The sequence below is a fragment of the Heterodontus francisci genome, chromosome 42, assembly GCF_036365525.1.
Source record: "Heterodontus francisci isolate sHetFra1 chromosome 42, sHetFra1.hap1, whole genome shotgun sequence".
In the NCBI taxonomy this organism is placed as follows: Eukaryota; Metazoa; Chordata; class Chondrichthyes; order Heterodontiformes; family Heterodontidae; genus Heterodontus; species Heterodontus francisci.
In genome coordinates this window covers 22,612,173-22,628,431 of record NC_090412.1, presented here as the reverse complement: position 1 = coordinate 22,628,431, position 16,259 = coordinate 22,612,173, and the positions used below count along the sequence as shown (strand labels likewise).

The 16,259-nt window shown below is 42.1% G+C and overlaps 2 protein-coding genes across 4 annotated transcripts in view; one reads left to right on the top strand and one right to left on the bottom strand.

The window, feature by feature from the left end:
- bmpr1aa (bone morphogenetic protein receptor, type IAa) overlaps window positions 1-5,144 on the top strand; it is a 279,113-nt gene extending 273,969 nt beyond the window's left edge. For both annotated transcript variants that reach the window (XM_068020209.1, XM_068020208.1), the window contains one exon: window positions 1,987-5,144. In XM_068020209.1, coding sequence (XP_067876310.1) covers window positions 1,987-2,112 — 126 coding nt within the window. In that variant the 3' untranslated portion in view covers window positions 2,113-5,144. The remainder of the gene's footprint in view (window positions 1-1,986) is intronic.
- The window catches only part of mmrn2a (multimerin 2a), a 44,485-nt gene continuing 32,947 nt past the window's right edge, over window positions 4,722-16,259 (bottom strand). For both annotated transcript variants that reach the window (XM_068020206.1, XM_068020207.1), the window contains exons 6-7: window positions 11,211-13,238; window positions 4,722-8,775 (exon numbers count right to left, since the gene is read on the bottom strand). In XM_068020206.1, the coding sequence (XP_067876307.1) occupies window positions 8,384-8,775; window positions 11,211-13,238 (2,420 nt within the window). In that variant the 3' untranslated portion in view covers window positions 4,722-8,383. The remainder of the gene's footprint in view (window positions 8,776-11,210; window positions 13,239-16,259) is intronic.

Sequence of the window (16,259 nt, the reverse complement as noted above, 5' to 3'; positions counted from 1 at the left end):
GAGAGTTTGATGCTCAGTTTGGCCTGTCAGGCACTGCACTTCTTTTGGCTGTGCAGCTAGCACTATCAAGAGTTGAAACACATCACTCAGTTCTTTGAGTTGAGTTCCATTTATCATAAAGTTTGGTATGTAAGTTGGATCCCTGTATTTGGAAGCTAAAGATGTGCATGAAGGAGAAATTTAATAAATGAAATTTTACAGATCAATGCACATGAAATCTGAAAATAGTATTAGATTTCTAGAGAGTTACAGTAAAATATAAAATTATCATTGACTTAGATTTCATGATCATTGAGTTTGAATTTGAAAATAAGAGAGTAGGTGATTATTATCTCCTAAGTGAAATTAATATCGTGGCAACAAGCCTGATCTAATCTGTTGGTAGCTGAAGACTATTTTATGTTTCTCAATAATATCCTTTAGGGAAGGAAATCTGCCATCCTTACCTGGTCTGGCCTACATGTGACTCCGGACCCACAGCAATGTGGTTGACTCTTAAATGCCCTCTGAAATGGCCTCGCAAGCCACTCAGTTGTCAAGGGCAATTAGGGATGGGAAACAAATGCTGGCCTTGTCAGCGACGCCCTCATACAAATTTTTAAAAAAAAATTTTTAATTCACCAACGTTTGGATGAGCTAATATCTAAATGACGTCTGTCTGGGTCTACAGTGAAGCCTATCCCGTCCCAGTGTTCAGTTGGAGTCCTGCTGACACTTCCTTTCTGTGAGAAAGGACAGCCGATTCTCACATCAGGCATCCATGCTGGCTTGATCTAGATCTTGTTTCATAGTTTGTCACATCAGCTCAGTGTCAGAGGAAGGGAGATTTTATAGAATCATAGAACATTAACAGCACAGAAGGAGGTCATTCAGTCCATCATACTGTGCTGGCTTAGAAAAGGTAGTCATGCTTAGTCCCATGTCCCTGCTTTTTGTCCATAACCCTGTTTTACTGTGAAATGTGATTGGAGTAACTAATTTACATGACGATCAAACTGTTATACAGACACAAATTAACCCTAATTAGCAAGGGTTAGTAAAATATATAGCAACTCAAAAGTCACTATAGGAATAGGAGAAGGCCATTTAGCCCCTTGAGCCTGTTCCACACCATTCAATGAGCTCATAACTGATCTGCGACCTAACTCCATATATCCGCCTTTGCCCCCATGTCCCGAAATACCTCTGGTTAACAAAAATCTATCAATCTCAGAGTTAAAATTAACAATTGATCTAGCATCAATTGCTGTTTGCGGGTGTTCCAAATGACTACCACCCTTTGGGGTAGAAGTGTTTATTTATTTTCTACTCCTGAAAGGTCTGGCTCTAATTTTTAGATTCTGCTCCTAGTCCTAGATTTCCCTATCTGTGGCCCTTGATATCTTGAAAACTTTGACCAAATCACCACTTAACCTTCTAAATTCCAGGCAATACAACCCTTGTTTGTGCATTCTCCCCTCATAATTTAACCCTTGGTGTCCAGGTATCATTCCAGAAAATTGTTTGCTCATGTAGATTAGCAACCCAGGCAGCAAGGGATCCTACCATATCATTACGTAGACTGAAAACCTAATTTAGAAAATCCATTTGGCACTGTGGAGTAAATTATGGACAGATTTGCTCATTGGCTGAACTGGGCTGGAAAGGGCAGAGTTGAGAGCAAGTTCCATTCGAAGGCCTGCTGGATGAGTTATCGCATGCTGCTTTCTTACACCATCTGCTGGTGAATTAGACTGGCACGGGCAGAAGCTCAGGAGTTTGTAGCACCACAAAATCTTAACAAAATAGAGCGCATAACTAACTGGGAAAAGTGGGAAAAAATGATCAGCCTCAGTTAACTTGGAATTGAACCTTTTTTTAGTTAAGAAAATATGCTTATGAATGTTAAACTACAAGGAAAGCACTCCACGATTTCTTTAAATCAGACTTTGCTCTCCAATGTTGTCTTTCCCTGATATACCCATCTGCTTCTTTTCATCCCCACAGTGTTTAAGAGCAGTCCTGAAGTTGATGTCAGAATGTTGGGCTCACAACCCTGCCTCCCGGCTGACAGCGCTAAGAGTGAAGAAAACGCTTGCCAAAATGGTGGAATCTCAAGACATCAAGATCTGATCGAGCCACTAAACAGCTGACATTGCCCCAAAGAGGGGCAGGAACTTCTGGTGTGTAGTTAGAGGACCAGGCATTCACTTGCCCCAATCTCTTCTACATGCCACACTAGATAGGCTGCTAATAATGACCTTTTGAATTCAGAACTATTTCATGCATGGCATAGTGTGGGAAGAAAGGACTTTTGATAATGAGCCTCTATGCCATACTTCATAACGACAGCAACATGCTTAAAAATATGACGGCATAAATTAATGCTGTTGGAATATCTTAAACTTCCTTGGGTTACCTATGTGTCGCTGTCTTTTTCCAGCTCTGTTTGCGGCCCATAGTAGAACGATGATAGCTGGCACCATGGGAACTCTAGGAATGGTGTCTCACAGCCAGGAGATGGTGCTTTCTGTGAAAGCCTCAATTCTGAATGAATTTGCAAAATTATTGCTAGGAGGTTAATAGTCACTTTTCACTTGCTATCTGTAAATGGGGTCAGATGAACAAATCTGCCTTTACCTGTCTTCATGAGCCATGAGGACATGACAGTTATTTCCCTTCCCCACCCCCAAAGTCTTGTTAAATTGCCTAGCTTTGTGGGCATTTGCAAGAACTTTGTGAATACTACCTGCATGGAGTGGGCTGCTGGTGCCAGGTATGAAATGCAATAGCTCTACTGCTCTGATTGCAGGTTGACAGTCAAGGGATTCATTCTTGTCTTCTTGTAACACTATGTTGCTGCCAAGGTTTGTAGAACAGTATGTTTTTTAGGAACTAGAGAAACAGTCATTCTCACAGTTTTGTTAATTATATCCTTCCAGTTGTCCATTCAGTAGTAATTATATCCCTCTGGTTATAGCACTATGTTAACTTAAGTGCTTTTAATATTTGCTGTCAGAAGCCCTAGAGTATTTGAGGAGTTCCAGTTTAAGTCACAGGAAGCCTATTTGCTCTGGCCCAAAAGAGAGAGAGAGAATATTTCTTGGTCATTCTAGCTAAATGCCCTACAGAAGGTCAGGCAGTGCTGAGACTTCAGCCAGTACTGTGATAGTGGTGTGGTAAGAGTCTGAAGTGTGACTCTCTAAACTTATTAGGAGGATTGCTGACGATTATAAGAATTCTTCCTACACAAATGCAAAATACTATTAATCATGAATACTGGAGGAAGAAGTGAAATGCTGTATCTCTTAAATGACAGACTTTCAGCTGATGTAATAATGTGTTCTGCTACCATTCGTTAGATTTGAGTGCCAGTGTCGATATGGCTTAAATTCTGTTCCATCGAGTTATCACGAACTACAACTTAAGTGGTGTTGGACATATTTATTCTCATGGGGATGGAGTACCACTGCCAAGGACTCAAAGCAATCCATCAATCCCCATAAACCACAAAGCTATTCTACAGATACTTTCCCCCTTCTTAAAGCTCAGATTTTTTTTGTCATCGTCCCACACTAACAGTGACTGTCGGAAGGTGAGTCTCAGCTTCACTGTGTTCCAGGAGAAAACAAGAAGGTATGATGGTAGTGCAAAGTGCTGGTTTATTTTAAACTGTAATGCCAACTCTTTTGTATTTTATTTCATTTGAGTAATTCCAACTGTATTCATGTATTGATTGATTAATAATCCTGTTAATAGTGGCTGTCTAACTTGTGCCAGGTTCCCAGATGCCACAGTCTTTTAAGATGTTATGTTAACATAATGTTTATATCTTGTGTAGTACGGCTGATGAAATCGTGTAAATATGATAGCGAAGTAGGGCTTGAGGCTCCCCCACCCCCTGACCACCCCGGGGAGGGGCGAGGAAGATACAGTATTGGTCCATTCATATAAACATGATTGTTTTTGTTGCATATCATGTACAGTTGTGTACAGTGACGGACATCTGCACTCCTTGGGTTGTCATGTATACTTTGACCATGAAAGTTATAGTGCCCATAAGCAAACTTGAATGTTTATCAGTGAGATGCCATTTTGTGACTCCTGCCCAATCAATAATACTGCATTATGTATTGTATGCATTATGTTAGCATGTGTAAGCCATGAATTCTGGCATCCCACACTGGAGATGTTGAATTTCAGATTTTGTTTTCGCAAATACAAGAGCCCCACGTGAAAGAAAATGTGAAACGCAATGTCATCTGAGCATTATACTTTGATGTTTTGAAATCTGAGGTCTTATCATTGTGTTCTTTTTCAAGAACATTCTTGATGGATTAAAATTGGAACAGCTTTTATCATTTTGAACTTGCTGCAAGGAATTCAAATTAAGCGTGCTGAATCCTCCTTTTAATCACTATAGAATAAACAGTAAGTGTAAACATGGTGAACAACACTGCCTACCCCTGCATTTACCCTGCACCCTCTGATCATCCATTATTTTAGTACAATAGATACAGATAACCATTTTTACCCATCCCCTTTCTTAAAACACCACTTGCCCCTCATTGAGGTGTATTCATTGCATAGAGGAACAGAAGTCAGTACAGAGAACATTGTTGCGATGGAGCTACAAAGAGGCCCTTATAAATCTGAAAGGTGGAGGAGAAGAAATTCAGTGGCTTGTCCACATTTATTAAGGATGTTCTGGTCTATCAAAAGAAGCCATGCAAGTCAGGGGGTTTGTTTTAAAGCAAGTATTTTTAATGATTGTGCCTTTTTTCTCAAATCAGCCTACCTTTTTTATTTAAAGAAAAAGGAGAGAGAATTCCATCTGCCACCTGCCAGACCAGCGTCGCCCTATCGATGAGTCATTGTAGCATAGACAAAAAGTATGAATCAGAGTATTATGAAATCATTTAGTTAGCAATTTTGTACATAGCAAATGGACAGACAAAAAGGGTTAAAGCAGTAATGTTACTCTAATGCTTATGTCATTGCAAGTAAAACAAAATGATTACCATTAAACCAAGTGTAATGATTTATAAACCTATTTTGTACAGCATCTGGTAAAAGGTGCCTTATTAAGTTTACCACAGATTACTTTGCAAGAGGTTATGTCCTGTATCTGACTTTTAAGTAAATAACATTATTTTAGTACACAATTGCTCTGTTGGCTCTTTTTGTTTTTCTTCTCTTTGTTCTTTAGCTGGGGTCATAGCACATGGTGTTATATAACTCCTGCAGGGTCTGTAGTTAGTGGAGACCCAAAGGATTTGTTACAACACCCCTAATATGACGTATAATTTGGTGAATTCAATAACATGAATTAAAACATGTACCAATTTAAAAGTTTGGGCAACAATCAAAATAAGGATGAATAATTTTATGTTTTTTTTACAGGGACATATTTGCCAGCGCTCTCATTTTTCATGCAGTTCTGTACCCATGATTTTGTTTAACTGCTATAGTTTTGGAGTTCTTGATCTTACCTTTAAAAACAATTAAATGTACAGTTGAATTCCCCATTCATTAATACTACTGATTCACTTTACTGAGCCACTTATTCTTTTTTCAGGTATACTTTCAACAAGGGTCCCTCTTCATAGGAAAGGGAATGAATGAGAAGATGACATTTAGTCAATTGAACCTCTATTCATAAACTACGTGCCATGAGTTCAGTTGCAAAGAGATTTGTGAAATGGGATTTGGACAAGTTGGGTGAGTGGGCAAATGCATGGCAGATGCAGTATAACGTGGATAAATGTGAGGTTATCAATTTTGGTTGTAAAAACAGAAAGGCTGATTATCATCTGGTGATTGATTGGGAAAGGGGGAGTTGCAATGAGACCTGGGTGTCCTTGTACACCAGTCGCTGAAAGCAAGCCTTCAGGTGCAGCAAGCAGTTAGGAAGGCGAATGGTATGTTGGCCTTCATTGCAAGAGGATTTGAGTACAGGAGGAAGGATGTCTTACTGCAGTTATACAGGGCCTTGGTGAGACCACATCTGGAGTATTGTGTGCAGTTTAGGTCTCCTTATCTGAGGAAGGATGTTCTTGCCATGGAGGGAGTGCAAAGAAGATTTACTAGGCAAATCACTGGGATGGCAGGAGAGATTTGGTCGACTAGGCCTATATTCACTAGAGTTTAGAAGAATGAGAGGGGATCTCATAGAAACCTATAAAATTCTAACAGGATTAGACAGGCTAGATACAGGGAGGATGTTACCGATGGCTGGGGAGTCCAGAACCAGGGGTCACAGTCTCAGGATACGGGGTATTCCATTTAGAAGCGAGATGAACAGAAATTTCTTCACTCAGAGGGCGGTGAACCTGTGGAATTCTCTACTGCAGAAGGCAGTGGAGGCCAAGTCATTAAATATATTCAAGAAGGAAATAGATAGATATATTTCTTGATGCCAAAGGAATCAAGGGATATGGGGAGAAAGCGGGAACAGGGTACTGAATTAGACGATCAGCCATGATCTTTTTTGAATGGCGGAGCAGGGCCAAATAGCCTACTGCTCCTATTTTCTATGTTTCTATATATAATCGGATTTCCTGTTGAAGAAATATCCTGCAAAGTTTCTCTCTAAACTTCCAAGGTATATTAAGTAAATCTGATAAACTGTAGAATATTCAGGCAATGAGTTGATTGATTTTGGAAAAATTACATATTGAGTACATACACAAAATTATCCCTTTCCTGACCACTCTTATCTCCCCTATTGTGGCCATTACTTTGTAGTCTCTTCTTCTCCGACTGCCACTCCCTATACTCCTAGTTCCTCCATCTGCTCTCCAACAGCTTTCATCTTTCCCATTCGTTACAGTTTCTCCCCCTCTGACCTGCTTGTTTAACTTATTGAGGAAGTTTTTGACTTATGTTGTAACTGGGCTGGTCCAATCTTCTAGTTGCAGTAGCTACCTGAGCTGCAGCTTAAATTAGGGGCAACCTGGTGTGCTGAACTTGAGATGTCCACATTACAGTTGATGCATGTGTAAACTTAGGTGGAAACTGTCCAAACAGTTTTTAGTCGACTGCCTGAAATGCAATGGAAGCAGTTACTAGTTTACTGGAGCATTTATGGACTGAAACCCTCCAAGAGAGCAAGTATTTTTCATCACAAAACATTAATTTGAATCATTATTTTATCTTAACTGATTGCTCCTTCACATTGACTTAAAATAATACTGACCAGTGTAGAATCTAGTCCTATAGTACAATTTTACATCTGGACAACCGTGCATTCCCTAATTGAATGAGAAAGCATGGTGAATTGAGAGCCAATCAAGGACCTGCTGTTCCTAAGATTAGTCTCACTTGCTATGTCTGGTACAATAACATTCCCAACTGAGATGAATCCAGCCATGACTTGAAAAATTAAAGCACTACCAATTTCCTCATAGAAAATAGTCAGTGAACTGTAATAACCTGTTTATTGATATAAAAGGACAGGAAAAAGACCATCTAGTCCATCAAGCAGCCAATCCAGATATGGTATTGCTCAACATGCAATTCCACTCACACACATTCCTAGGAGTGGCAGGAAAAAAAACTGAGGTGAATTTAGGTAAAATTCTACATATTGTATTGGGGAATTGAGAAAAGGTGAATACTTTGATGGACCTAGCCTATGGTTATGTTTCTTAGTTGAAGTATATTAAGAATTTCCTGCTTCAGTTTTTTAAAAAAAAAGTAACGACTTTTGTTAGAATCAATGAGAATCAATGTCTTGCAAAATGAAACTGGCTTGTAAGTGGCAGAGTATACATGTACAAAATAATGGGTTCTCATATAAGGTCAGTGTTAACTGTTTCTCTCTCTACAGATATTGCCTGACCTGAGTATTTCCAGTATTTTCTGTTTTTATTACAAAACAATGTCGTTAGCTGTAACATCAATAGGAGGAGATCTCGCAGTGAGATTCGCCCACTGTTAGACCAAGGGTTCTGGAAATGGAACCTTAGCTAAATTCTTGTGTATAATTTTCTTTTCTGCAATGATGGATTACGATAGTAAGAACAAAGAGCATATTGTTGCAATAATGGTGTTCTGTGCTAATATCATGCTTACTATAAATATTAGTTTAGAGTTCAAAATGTATTACTGTATTAGATTGCCCCAATTGGACACATCTTTTTATAATTTCTGAATTGAATGTAATGCATCTACAGGAACGTGAATAGACACGACCTTGTGCTATGAACATAAGGACCAGGAGTCAGCCATTCGGCCCTTCGAGCCTGCAAGACCTAGGGGAACTTTTTATTTTGAGTGAGCACAGTGTGACAATGTAAAGGGAGCACTTCTGCTAGATTGTAGTTCCTGGATGGAAACCTCAAACAGTGAGTTTGTTAAATAGTCTGAAGTTTCTTCTATTTTCAAGACTGGTAATGAAACCTTAAAATGTTTTAAATAACAGAAATCCACCAAATGTTGTCTCCGGCAGAGTCCGTTGAACTACAGACCCTTGTGTCACCTCTACCCACACGTGCTGTCCTTTACTGAGCTGGAGGATGGCATAGCCCCAAACCAAGCTGCTTTGTTGATGTTTTTTCCTGCTATTATGAAGTGTGATTGTGTAGTTGCCATCAACCAGAAGATAACCAAGACCGGGTCCATGGCTGAACTCCACGGTCACCACAAACACATAGATGCCCTTGAGCGGAGCGTTGAAGTGACCTTTTTCCTGTGAATAGCCATCACCGTAGTTCAGGAAGATCTGGTTGAACTTCAAAATCATGTTAGTTTCTGAATTGTTGGAAAGTCCCACGAAAAATGCAACCTGGAATTCTATACAAAAAATAAGCAAAAAGAAATCAGACAAGCAACTGATACTCGTTTTTTGTTTGTGCTGTTGGTTGAAGGATAAATATTGGTCAGGAGAACTCTCGGCTCTTTAAATAATGCAGTGCAGTAGGTACAGACTGCAGCAGTTCAAAAAGGTGGCTCACCATCACCTTCTCAAGGGAAAGTAGGAATGGGCAATAAATTCTGGCCTTGCCAGCAACACCCACATCCTGAGGATAAATGTTTTAAAAAGATAATCTAGCAAGCCACCTTGTTGCAGATATTTGCTACAAAGTTCAATAAATTTGGACGTAGCTATCAGCAACAACCCAGGTATCATATCAGGATAAGACTGGGGTAAACTCATCCCAGTCAACTTTAAGTTCTGGGGACTGGTACCCAAGCTTAGAGAGCTGTCCCACAGACTGATCGAGCAACAATCCGACTTAAGACATGATTCTGTTAGTACAACTATCAGCTAACAGCAGGATAGACCCACCAGAGGTGGTGAGACAGTCAAGAAGGAGTGCCCCTGAGAGTCCTCAGCATTGACTGCAGACCAGCAATCTGGTAGCTTCAGGGCAAACAAGGTCAAAGAAACCTCGGGCTGATAGTCACCTATTCTTCCCCCCGCCCTGTGCCCTACAATGATAATTAAAATTGCTCCCTGGTGAGCATTATTTGACTATTCCTGTGCACTCTTGGCTGGTCTCCCACATTCTTTCTGTAAACTTGAGGTCATCCAAATCTCTGCTGCCCGTGTCTTAACTTGCATCAAGTCCCATTCACCTGTCACTCTTGTGCTCACTGATCTACTGGCTCCCGATCAAGCAACATCTTGATTTAAAAATTATCATCCTTGTTTTCAAATCCCTCCATGGCCTCCCTATCTCTGTGATATCCTCCAGCCGCCCCCTCCCCAACCTTCCAAGATATCTGAGCTCCTCTAATTCTGGCCTTTTGTGCATCCCTGCTTTTAATTGCTCCACAATTGGTGGCCGCACCTTCAGTTGCCTAGGCCCCAAGCTCTGGAATACCCTCCCTACACCTCTCTTGGTTTTCCTCCTTTAAGACACTCCTTAAAACCTACCTCTGATAGCTTTTGGTCATCTGACCTAATATCTCTTTTTGTGGCTTGGTGTCACACTTTGTTTTAGAATGTTCCTGTGAAGCCCCTTGGGACGCTTTATTATGTTAAAGGCGCATCATAAATATAATTTGTTGTTGTTGGAGGAAGCTCTGAGGAAAACGAGCACAGAATGCACTTTGGGTAGAGCGATTTCCTTGTCGACCACCAAGAATGGCTTAGTAATACTATCACTGACTGAGTCCTGGAGACATTGCTGCATGGAAAAATGTCCCAAGGCACTTCAGAGGCATAAAAAGGTTTTTAAAAAATGCCAAAATAAAGAAATATATTGGGAAGGGTGACCAAATGCTTGTTCAAAGCGGTAGCTTTTAAGCACGGCATTAAAGGAGTAGCGGGAGGCAGAGGGGTTTAGGGAGGGAGTTCTGTTGCGTGGGTCCAAGATGGCTGACAGTTGCCAATGGTAGGCAATGGGAAGAGAACGCACAAAAGGCCAGAGAGGAATGGAATTTGGATGAATTGTAGAGCAAGAGGAAGTTAACGCAATAGGGTGGACAAGACCATAAAGAAATTTAAATATGAAGGTGACAATATTAAGATATGGGCAGCAGAGGTTGAGTTGAGCTGAAGTGTATGGAGGGTGGAAAATGGGAGGCCAGCCAGGAAAGCATTGGAATAATCGAGTATGGAGGTGACAAAGGTTGGATGAGGCTTTAAACAGCAAATGGGCACACGCAGGGATGGATGAGGACGAAGTTACTGAGATGGAAGTGGTACAGAGTATATAGGGCATGAAGCTCGCTTGGGATTACATAGGAGGCCAAGATTGCAAATAGTCTGGTACAACCTGAGACAACAGTCAGAGTGGTTGGAATCTATCAAGAGTACAGTTTTTGGGTGGACACCAAAGATAGTATCTTCAGTCTTCACAATGTTGAACTGGGAAAAATTGTGACACATCCAAGACTGGATCTGGACAAATTTCGTTGAGAAGTGATGGCGAGGTCAAGCTGGATGACATCCACGTACATGTGGAAGCTGACCCCATGTCTGCAAATAATGTGAAGAGGCAGCATGTAGATCAGAAAGAGGACGGAACTAAGGATAGATGGGTGGGGGGGTGCTTCCAAAAGTAATGTTTCAGGGTTGGGAGGAGCAGTCATTTCTGGAGATGTTCTGGCTAATAATCAGATAAGTAAAAGTGTAACTAAGTGAGGGCAGTCCCACCCGGAAAACAAGAAAGACATTGGAGCAGGAGGGTGTAGTCAATCACATCAAAGGCTGCAGGGTGGTTGAAAAGGAACAACGCACTACAGTCACGTTCATAAACAACTGTCACAGATGCACTTACCCTGTGCAATTGGGATGCTATTTTGGTTGACAGCATTTGAAGCATTTCCATACATCTCCAGCTGTTTGCTGCCATGGTGACTTTGTCTGTGCTGTTTTCTCATTCGCTTGGAGCCAGAACCTCCTCGTCCATTACGGAACGTCCCATTAGAAAGGCTGTTCATACTGCCAGTGAGCCTCTGAAACTCTGAGATGTGACTCTCAAAAAAATGTTTCAAAGATGACATATCTGACTGCACAGTCTCTACTGACTTTGTAAACTGTTCCTTTATCTGTTCCAAGCTATGATTGTAGTAAAGGTCTTCATTGTTACAGTGGGATTCCAGTTTAATTACTTTCAAGTTCAACGTCTCAATGTCTTTTTTAATGATTGATATTTCGCTGGTGTCATACTTTGAATCATCCATCTGTTCCTCTTCCAGTGCCTCATGGTTTGGTTCCATGTGTTCAAAGAAACGGTGGTCTCTATCGTCTACTTCTGAAGAGCTTTCCTTCAAAAAGTTTTCTTCATCAGAACCAATTAATTCCCCAATTTCATCATTTGACCTACCCTCTTCAAGCACCTGCACCCTCTTGTTGATGTTTTCCAAAATTATTTTATGGGTAGCAAGGTCTTTCTCTGTCTCATTAAAGTTTTGATACAAAGTGCTAACAGAAAGCCTTTGGAGCTCTGTTGCACCATCAGATGTGATCTCCAATATGTCCTGCCCCGTCAAACTCTGCAGAATGATTGTATGTCTCAAAGCATCTTCCAAAAGGGAACTGAAGGAACTATTGAGGTATTTGATGTGAGAATCCATGGTAGCATCCAACTTCTTCAAATAGCTAATGTCTCTCATAATCATTGTGGAATTCTTCTTGAGCGCTGTGATGTCTGCAGTTAACACGTTGTTGTCATCTTGCTGCAAATTCCAGAGATTCTGGACTTCTTGACGATTTTGTTGCAAAGCTCTAAACAGATCTTGAACAGAATCATTTAAATTAATTCTCAGGTCTAGCTCCTGCTGTTTAACATCATTCAGATCAAAGTACATTTTGTCCATAAAGTTACTGGCATTCCTCAGGTTATCAACAACCAAACCATAATCCACAATTAACTTTTGACAGTCGCAAAGTTGGTCATCTTCTGGTATGCTATATAACCTCCGTTTCAGTTCTTTTAAGTCATTGTCAAGGTTGTAAAGAAGTTCCTCATGATTTGAACTTCTATGGTTAAAGGAAACATTCAGTTCCAAAATGTTCTCTGTAAAACCCACACTGGTCTCATTCAGTTTGTGATTCATCTCTCTCTTCAGGCCAGCCACCAGTTGTGCACAATTTGAATCCTGCTTCTCCAAATGTTGATGAAAGTCAGTAACCTGATTTGATGCAGGATCACATAATCCACAGATTTTACTTAAGTGTGTAAGGTTCCTTGAATGAACCTCAACAGTTTCCCTAAGTTGGTCAAAGTCCTGTTCGGGAATTCTCTTGTCTTGGTGGACAGCTTTCGAGCTGCACGATGCGCATGATTTTGGGCCTTTGAGCTCAGCGATCTTTGCTAGACTTTGATTTAAAGTGTAGACTTCTTGCCATAGTCGGTCTTGCTCCTTCTTCATCTCAGCTGTTGCGTTATCTAGAAGATACGATTTCATCTGAATCATCTTCTGGCTGCGCTTGACTTTTAGGTCTGTCTCTGTTTTAATCGTGGTTAGGTTGTGGTCAAGGTTAACCTTATGGGCATGCAATTCATAATCTATTTTCTGTTTTTGATCATGCAACATGTCCTCAATTTTCTGCAACTGATCAGTGTTCTCGTCAAGTTTCGATTGTAACTTAGTGCTGATTTCCTCCAGTTCCCTTTGAGGCATTCGCTGTTTCAAGAGCTCATTAATATTCTTTCTGTTGACTTCGATACCTTGTGATAAATTGTGGACCATATCAGACAGGTCCTGCAGGCTTTTGTTGAAGCTTGTCCACAAGGAATGAAGGTGCTGTCTCAAGAAATTTTCAACATGAGGTCTCACTATATCCTGAAGCACTGGATATTCTGTCAAACCAAAAAATATTGCATGTAATGTCAAATGTAACCTGTTTTAGCTGACCATCCATGTCACAATCTTCCATGACATTCAACAACAGCCACAATTTGCATTTTCACAAAGCCACCTGTGTAAGGAAACAGTTCTGAGCATGAGGAGTGTTAAATGCCACGGAAAACCAAACACATGATCAAAGTAATTAAAGGAGCCTTTAAGATTGATAGCAAGGTTGAGGAGGAGAGTTCCAGGATGGTGGAGCAATACTGAGCAGTAACACAAAGGGTGCAGAATGGAATATACTGCCAGGGAACATCAGTTAGATAAGGGATATAAAAACAAGAAATGTTGGAAATACACAGCAGGTCTGGCAGCATCTGTGGAGAGAGAAGCAGAGTTAACGTTTCAGGTCAGTGACCCTTCAGAACTGGCAAATTTTAGAAATGTGTGCTTTGGAGCTAGTAAAGCGGGGGTGGGGCAAGAGATAACAAAGGAGAAGATGTTGATTGGACAAGGCCACATAGCTGACCAGAAGGTCATGGAGCAAAGGCAAACAATATGTTAATGGTGTGTTGAAAGACAAAGCATTAGTACAGATAGGGTGTTAACGGACTGAAAATTGAACAGCCGCAAATACAAACATGAAAAAAAACAGTGGGTAAGCAAACTGAACAAACTAAGATGAAATAAAACACAAAAAAAATATAAAAAAGAAAAAATAACAAAATAAAAGTAAAATGGGGGGCCCGTCATGCTCTGAAATTATTGAACTCAATGTTCAGTCCGGCAGGCTGTAGTGTGCCTAATGGGTAAATGAGATGCTGTTCCTCGAGCTTGCGTTGATATTCACTGGAACACTGCAGCAATCCCAGGACAGAGATGTGAGCATGAGAGCAAGGGGGAGTGTTGAAATGGCCAGCAACTGGAAGCTCAGGGTCATGCTTTCGGACTGAGCGGAGGTGTTCCACGAAGCGGTCACCCAGTCTCCGTTTGGTCTCCCCAATGTAGAGGAAACCACATTGTGAGCAGCGAATACAGTATACTACATTGAAAGAAGTACAAGTAAATCGCTGCTTCACCTGAAAGGAGTGTTTGGGGCCTGGGATAGTGAGGAGAGAGGAGGTAAATGAGCAGGTATTGCACCTCCTGCGATTGCAGGGGAAGATGCCATGGGAAGGGGAAGAGGTGGTGGGGGTATTGGAGGAGTGGACCAGGGTGTCGTGTAGGAAACGATCCCTTCAGAATGCTGACAGGGAAGGGAGGGGAAGATCGTTTGGTAGTGGCATCACACTGGAGGTTGCGGAAATGGCAGAGGATGATCCTTTGGAGGCTGATGGGGTGGAAAGTGAGGACAAGGGGAACCCTGTCACGGTTCTGGGAGGGAGGGGAAGGGGTGAGGGTAGAGGTGCAGGAAATGGGCTGGACACGGTTGAGGGCCCTGTTAACCACAGTGGGAGGGAATCCTCGGTTGAGGAAAAAGGAAGACATATCAGAAGCGCTGTCATCGAAGGTAGGATCATCAGAGCAAATGTGTCGGAGACTGAGAAACTGGGAGAATGGAATGGAGTCCTTACAGAAGGCAGGGTGTGAAGAAGTGTAGTCGAGGTAGCTGTCAGAGTCGGTGGGCTTATAATGGATATTAGTAGACAGCCTATCCCCAGAGATGGAGACAGAGAAGTCGAGGAAGGGAAGGGAAGTGTCGGAGATGGACCATGTAAAGGTGAGAGAAGGGTGGAAATTAGAAGCAAAGTTGATAAAGTTTTCCAGTTCGGGGCGGGAGCAAGAAACAACATTGATACAGTCATCAATGTACCGGAAAAAGAGTTGTGGGGAGGGGGCCTGAGTAGGTCTGGAACAAGGAATGTTCGACATATCCCACAAAAAGACAGGCATAACGAGGATCCATGCGGGTACCCATAGCGACACCTTTTACTTGAAGGAAGTGCGTGGAGTTGAAGGAGAAGATGTTCAATGTGAGAACACGTTCAGCCAGGCGGAGGAGGGTGGTGGTGGATGGGGACTGGTTGGGCCTCTGTTCAAGGAAGAAGCGGAGAGCCATCAAACCGTCCTGGTGGGGGATGGAGGTGTAGAGAGATTGGACGTCCATAGTGAAGAGGAGGCGGTTGGGGCCAGGAAAATGGAAATTGTCAAAATGACGTAGGTGTCAGAACTGTCACGGATGTAGGTGGGAAGAGACTGGACCAGGGGAGAAAAGATAGTCACGATAGGAAGAAATAAGTTCAGTGGGGCAGGAGCAGGCTGACACCATGGGTCTGCTGGGACAGTCCTGTTTGTGGATTTCGGGAATGAGGTAGAAGTGAGCTGTCCGGGGTTGTGGGACTATGAAGGTTGGAAGCTGTACCAAACTACCAAATGCATCTTCCCCTCCCTTCCCCTGTCAGCATTCCGAAGGGATTGTTCCCTCCACGACACCCTGGTCCACTCCTCCATTACCCCCACCACCTCGCCCCCTTCCCATGGCATCTTCCCCTGCAATCGCAGGAGGTGTAATACCTGCTCATTTACCTCCTCTCTCCTCACTATCCCAGGCCCCAACACTCCTTTCAGGTGAAGCAGCGATTTACTTGTACTTCTTTCAATGTAGTATACTGTATTCGCTGCTCACAATGTGGTCTCCTCTGGGCGGCACAGTGGCGCAGTGGTTAGCACCGCAGCCTCACAGCTCCAACGGCCCGGGTTCAATTCTGGGTACTGCCTGTGTGGAGTTTGCAAGTTCTCCCTGTGTCTGCGTGGGTTTTCTCCGGGTGCTCCGGTTTCCTCCCACATGCCAAAGACTTGCAGGTTGATAGGTTAATTGGCCATTATAAATTGCCCCTAGTATAGGTAGGTGGTAGGGAAATATAGGGACAGGTGGGGATGTAGTAGGGATATGGGATTAGTGTAGGATTAGAATAAATGGGTGGTTGATGGTCGGCACAGACTCGGTGGGCCGAAGGGCCTGTTTCAGTGCTGTATCTCTAAACTAAACTAAACATTGGGGAGGCCAAACGGAGACTGGGTGACCGCTTTGT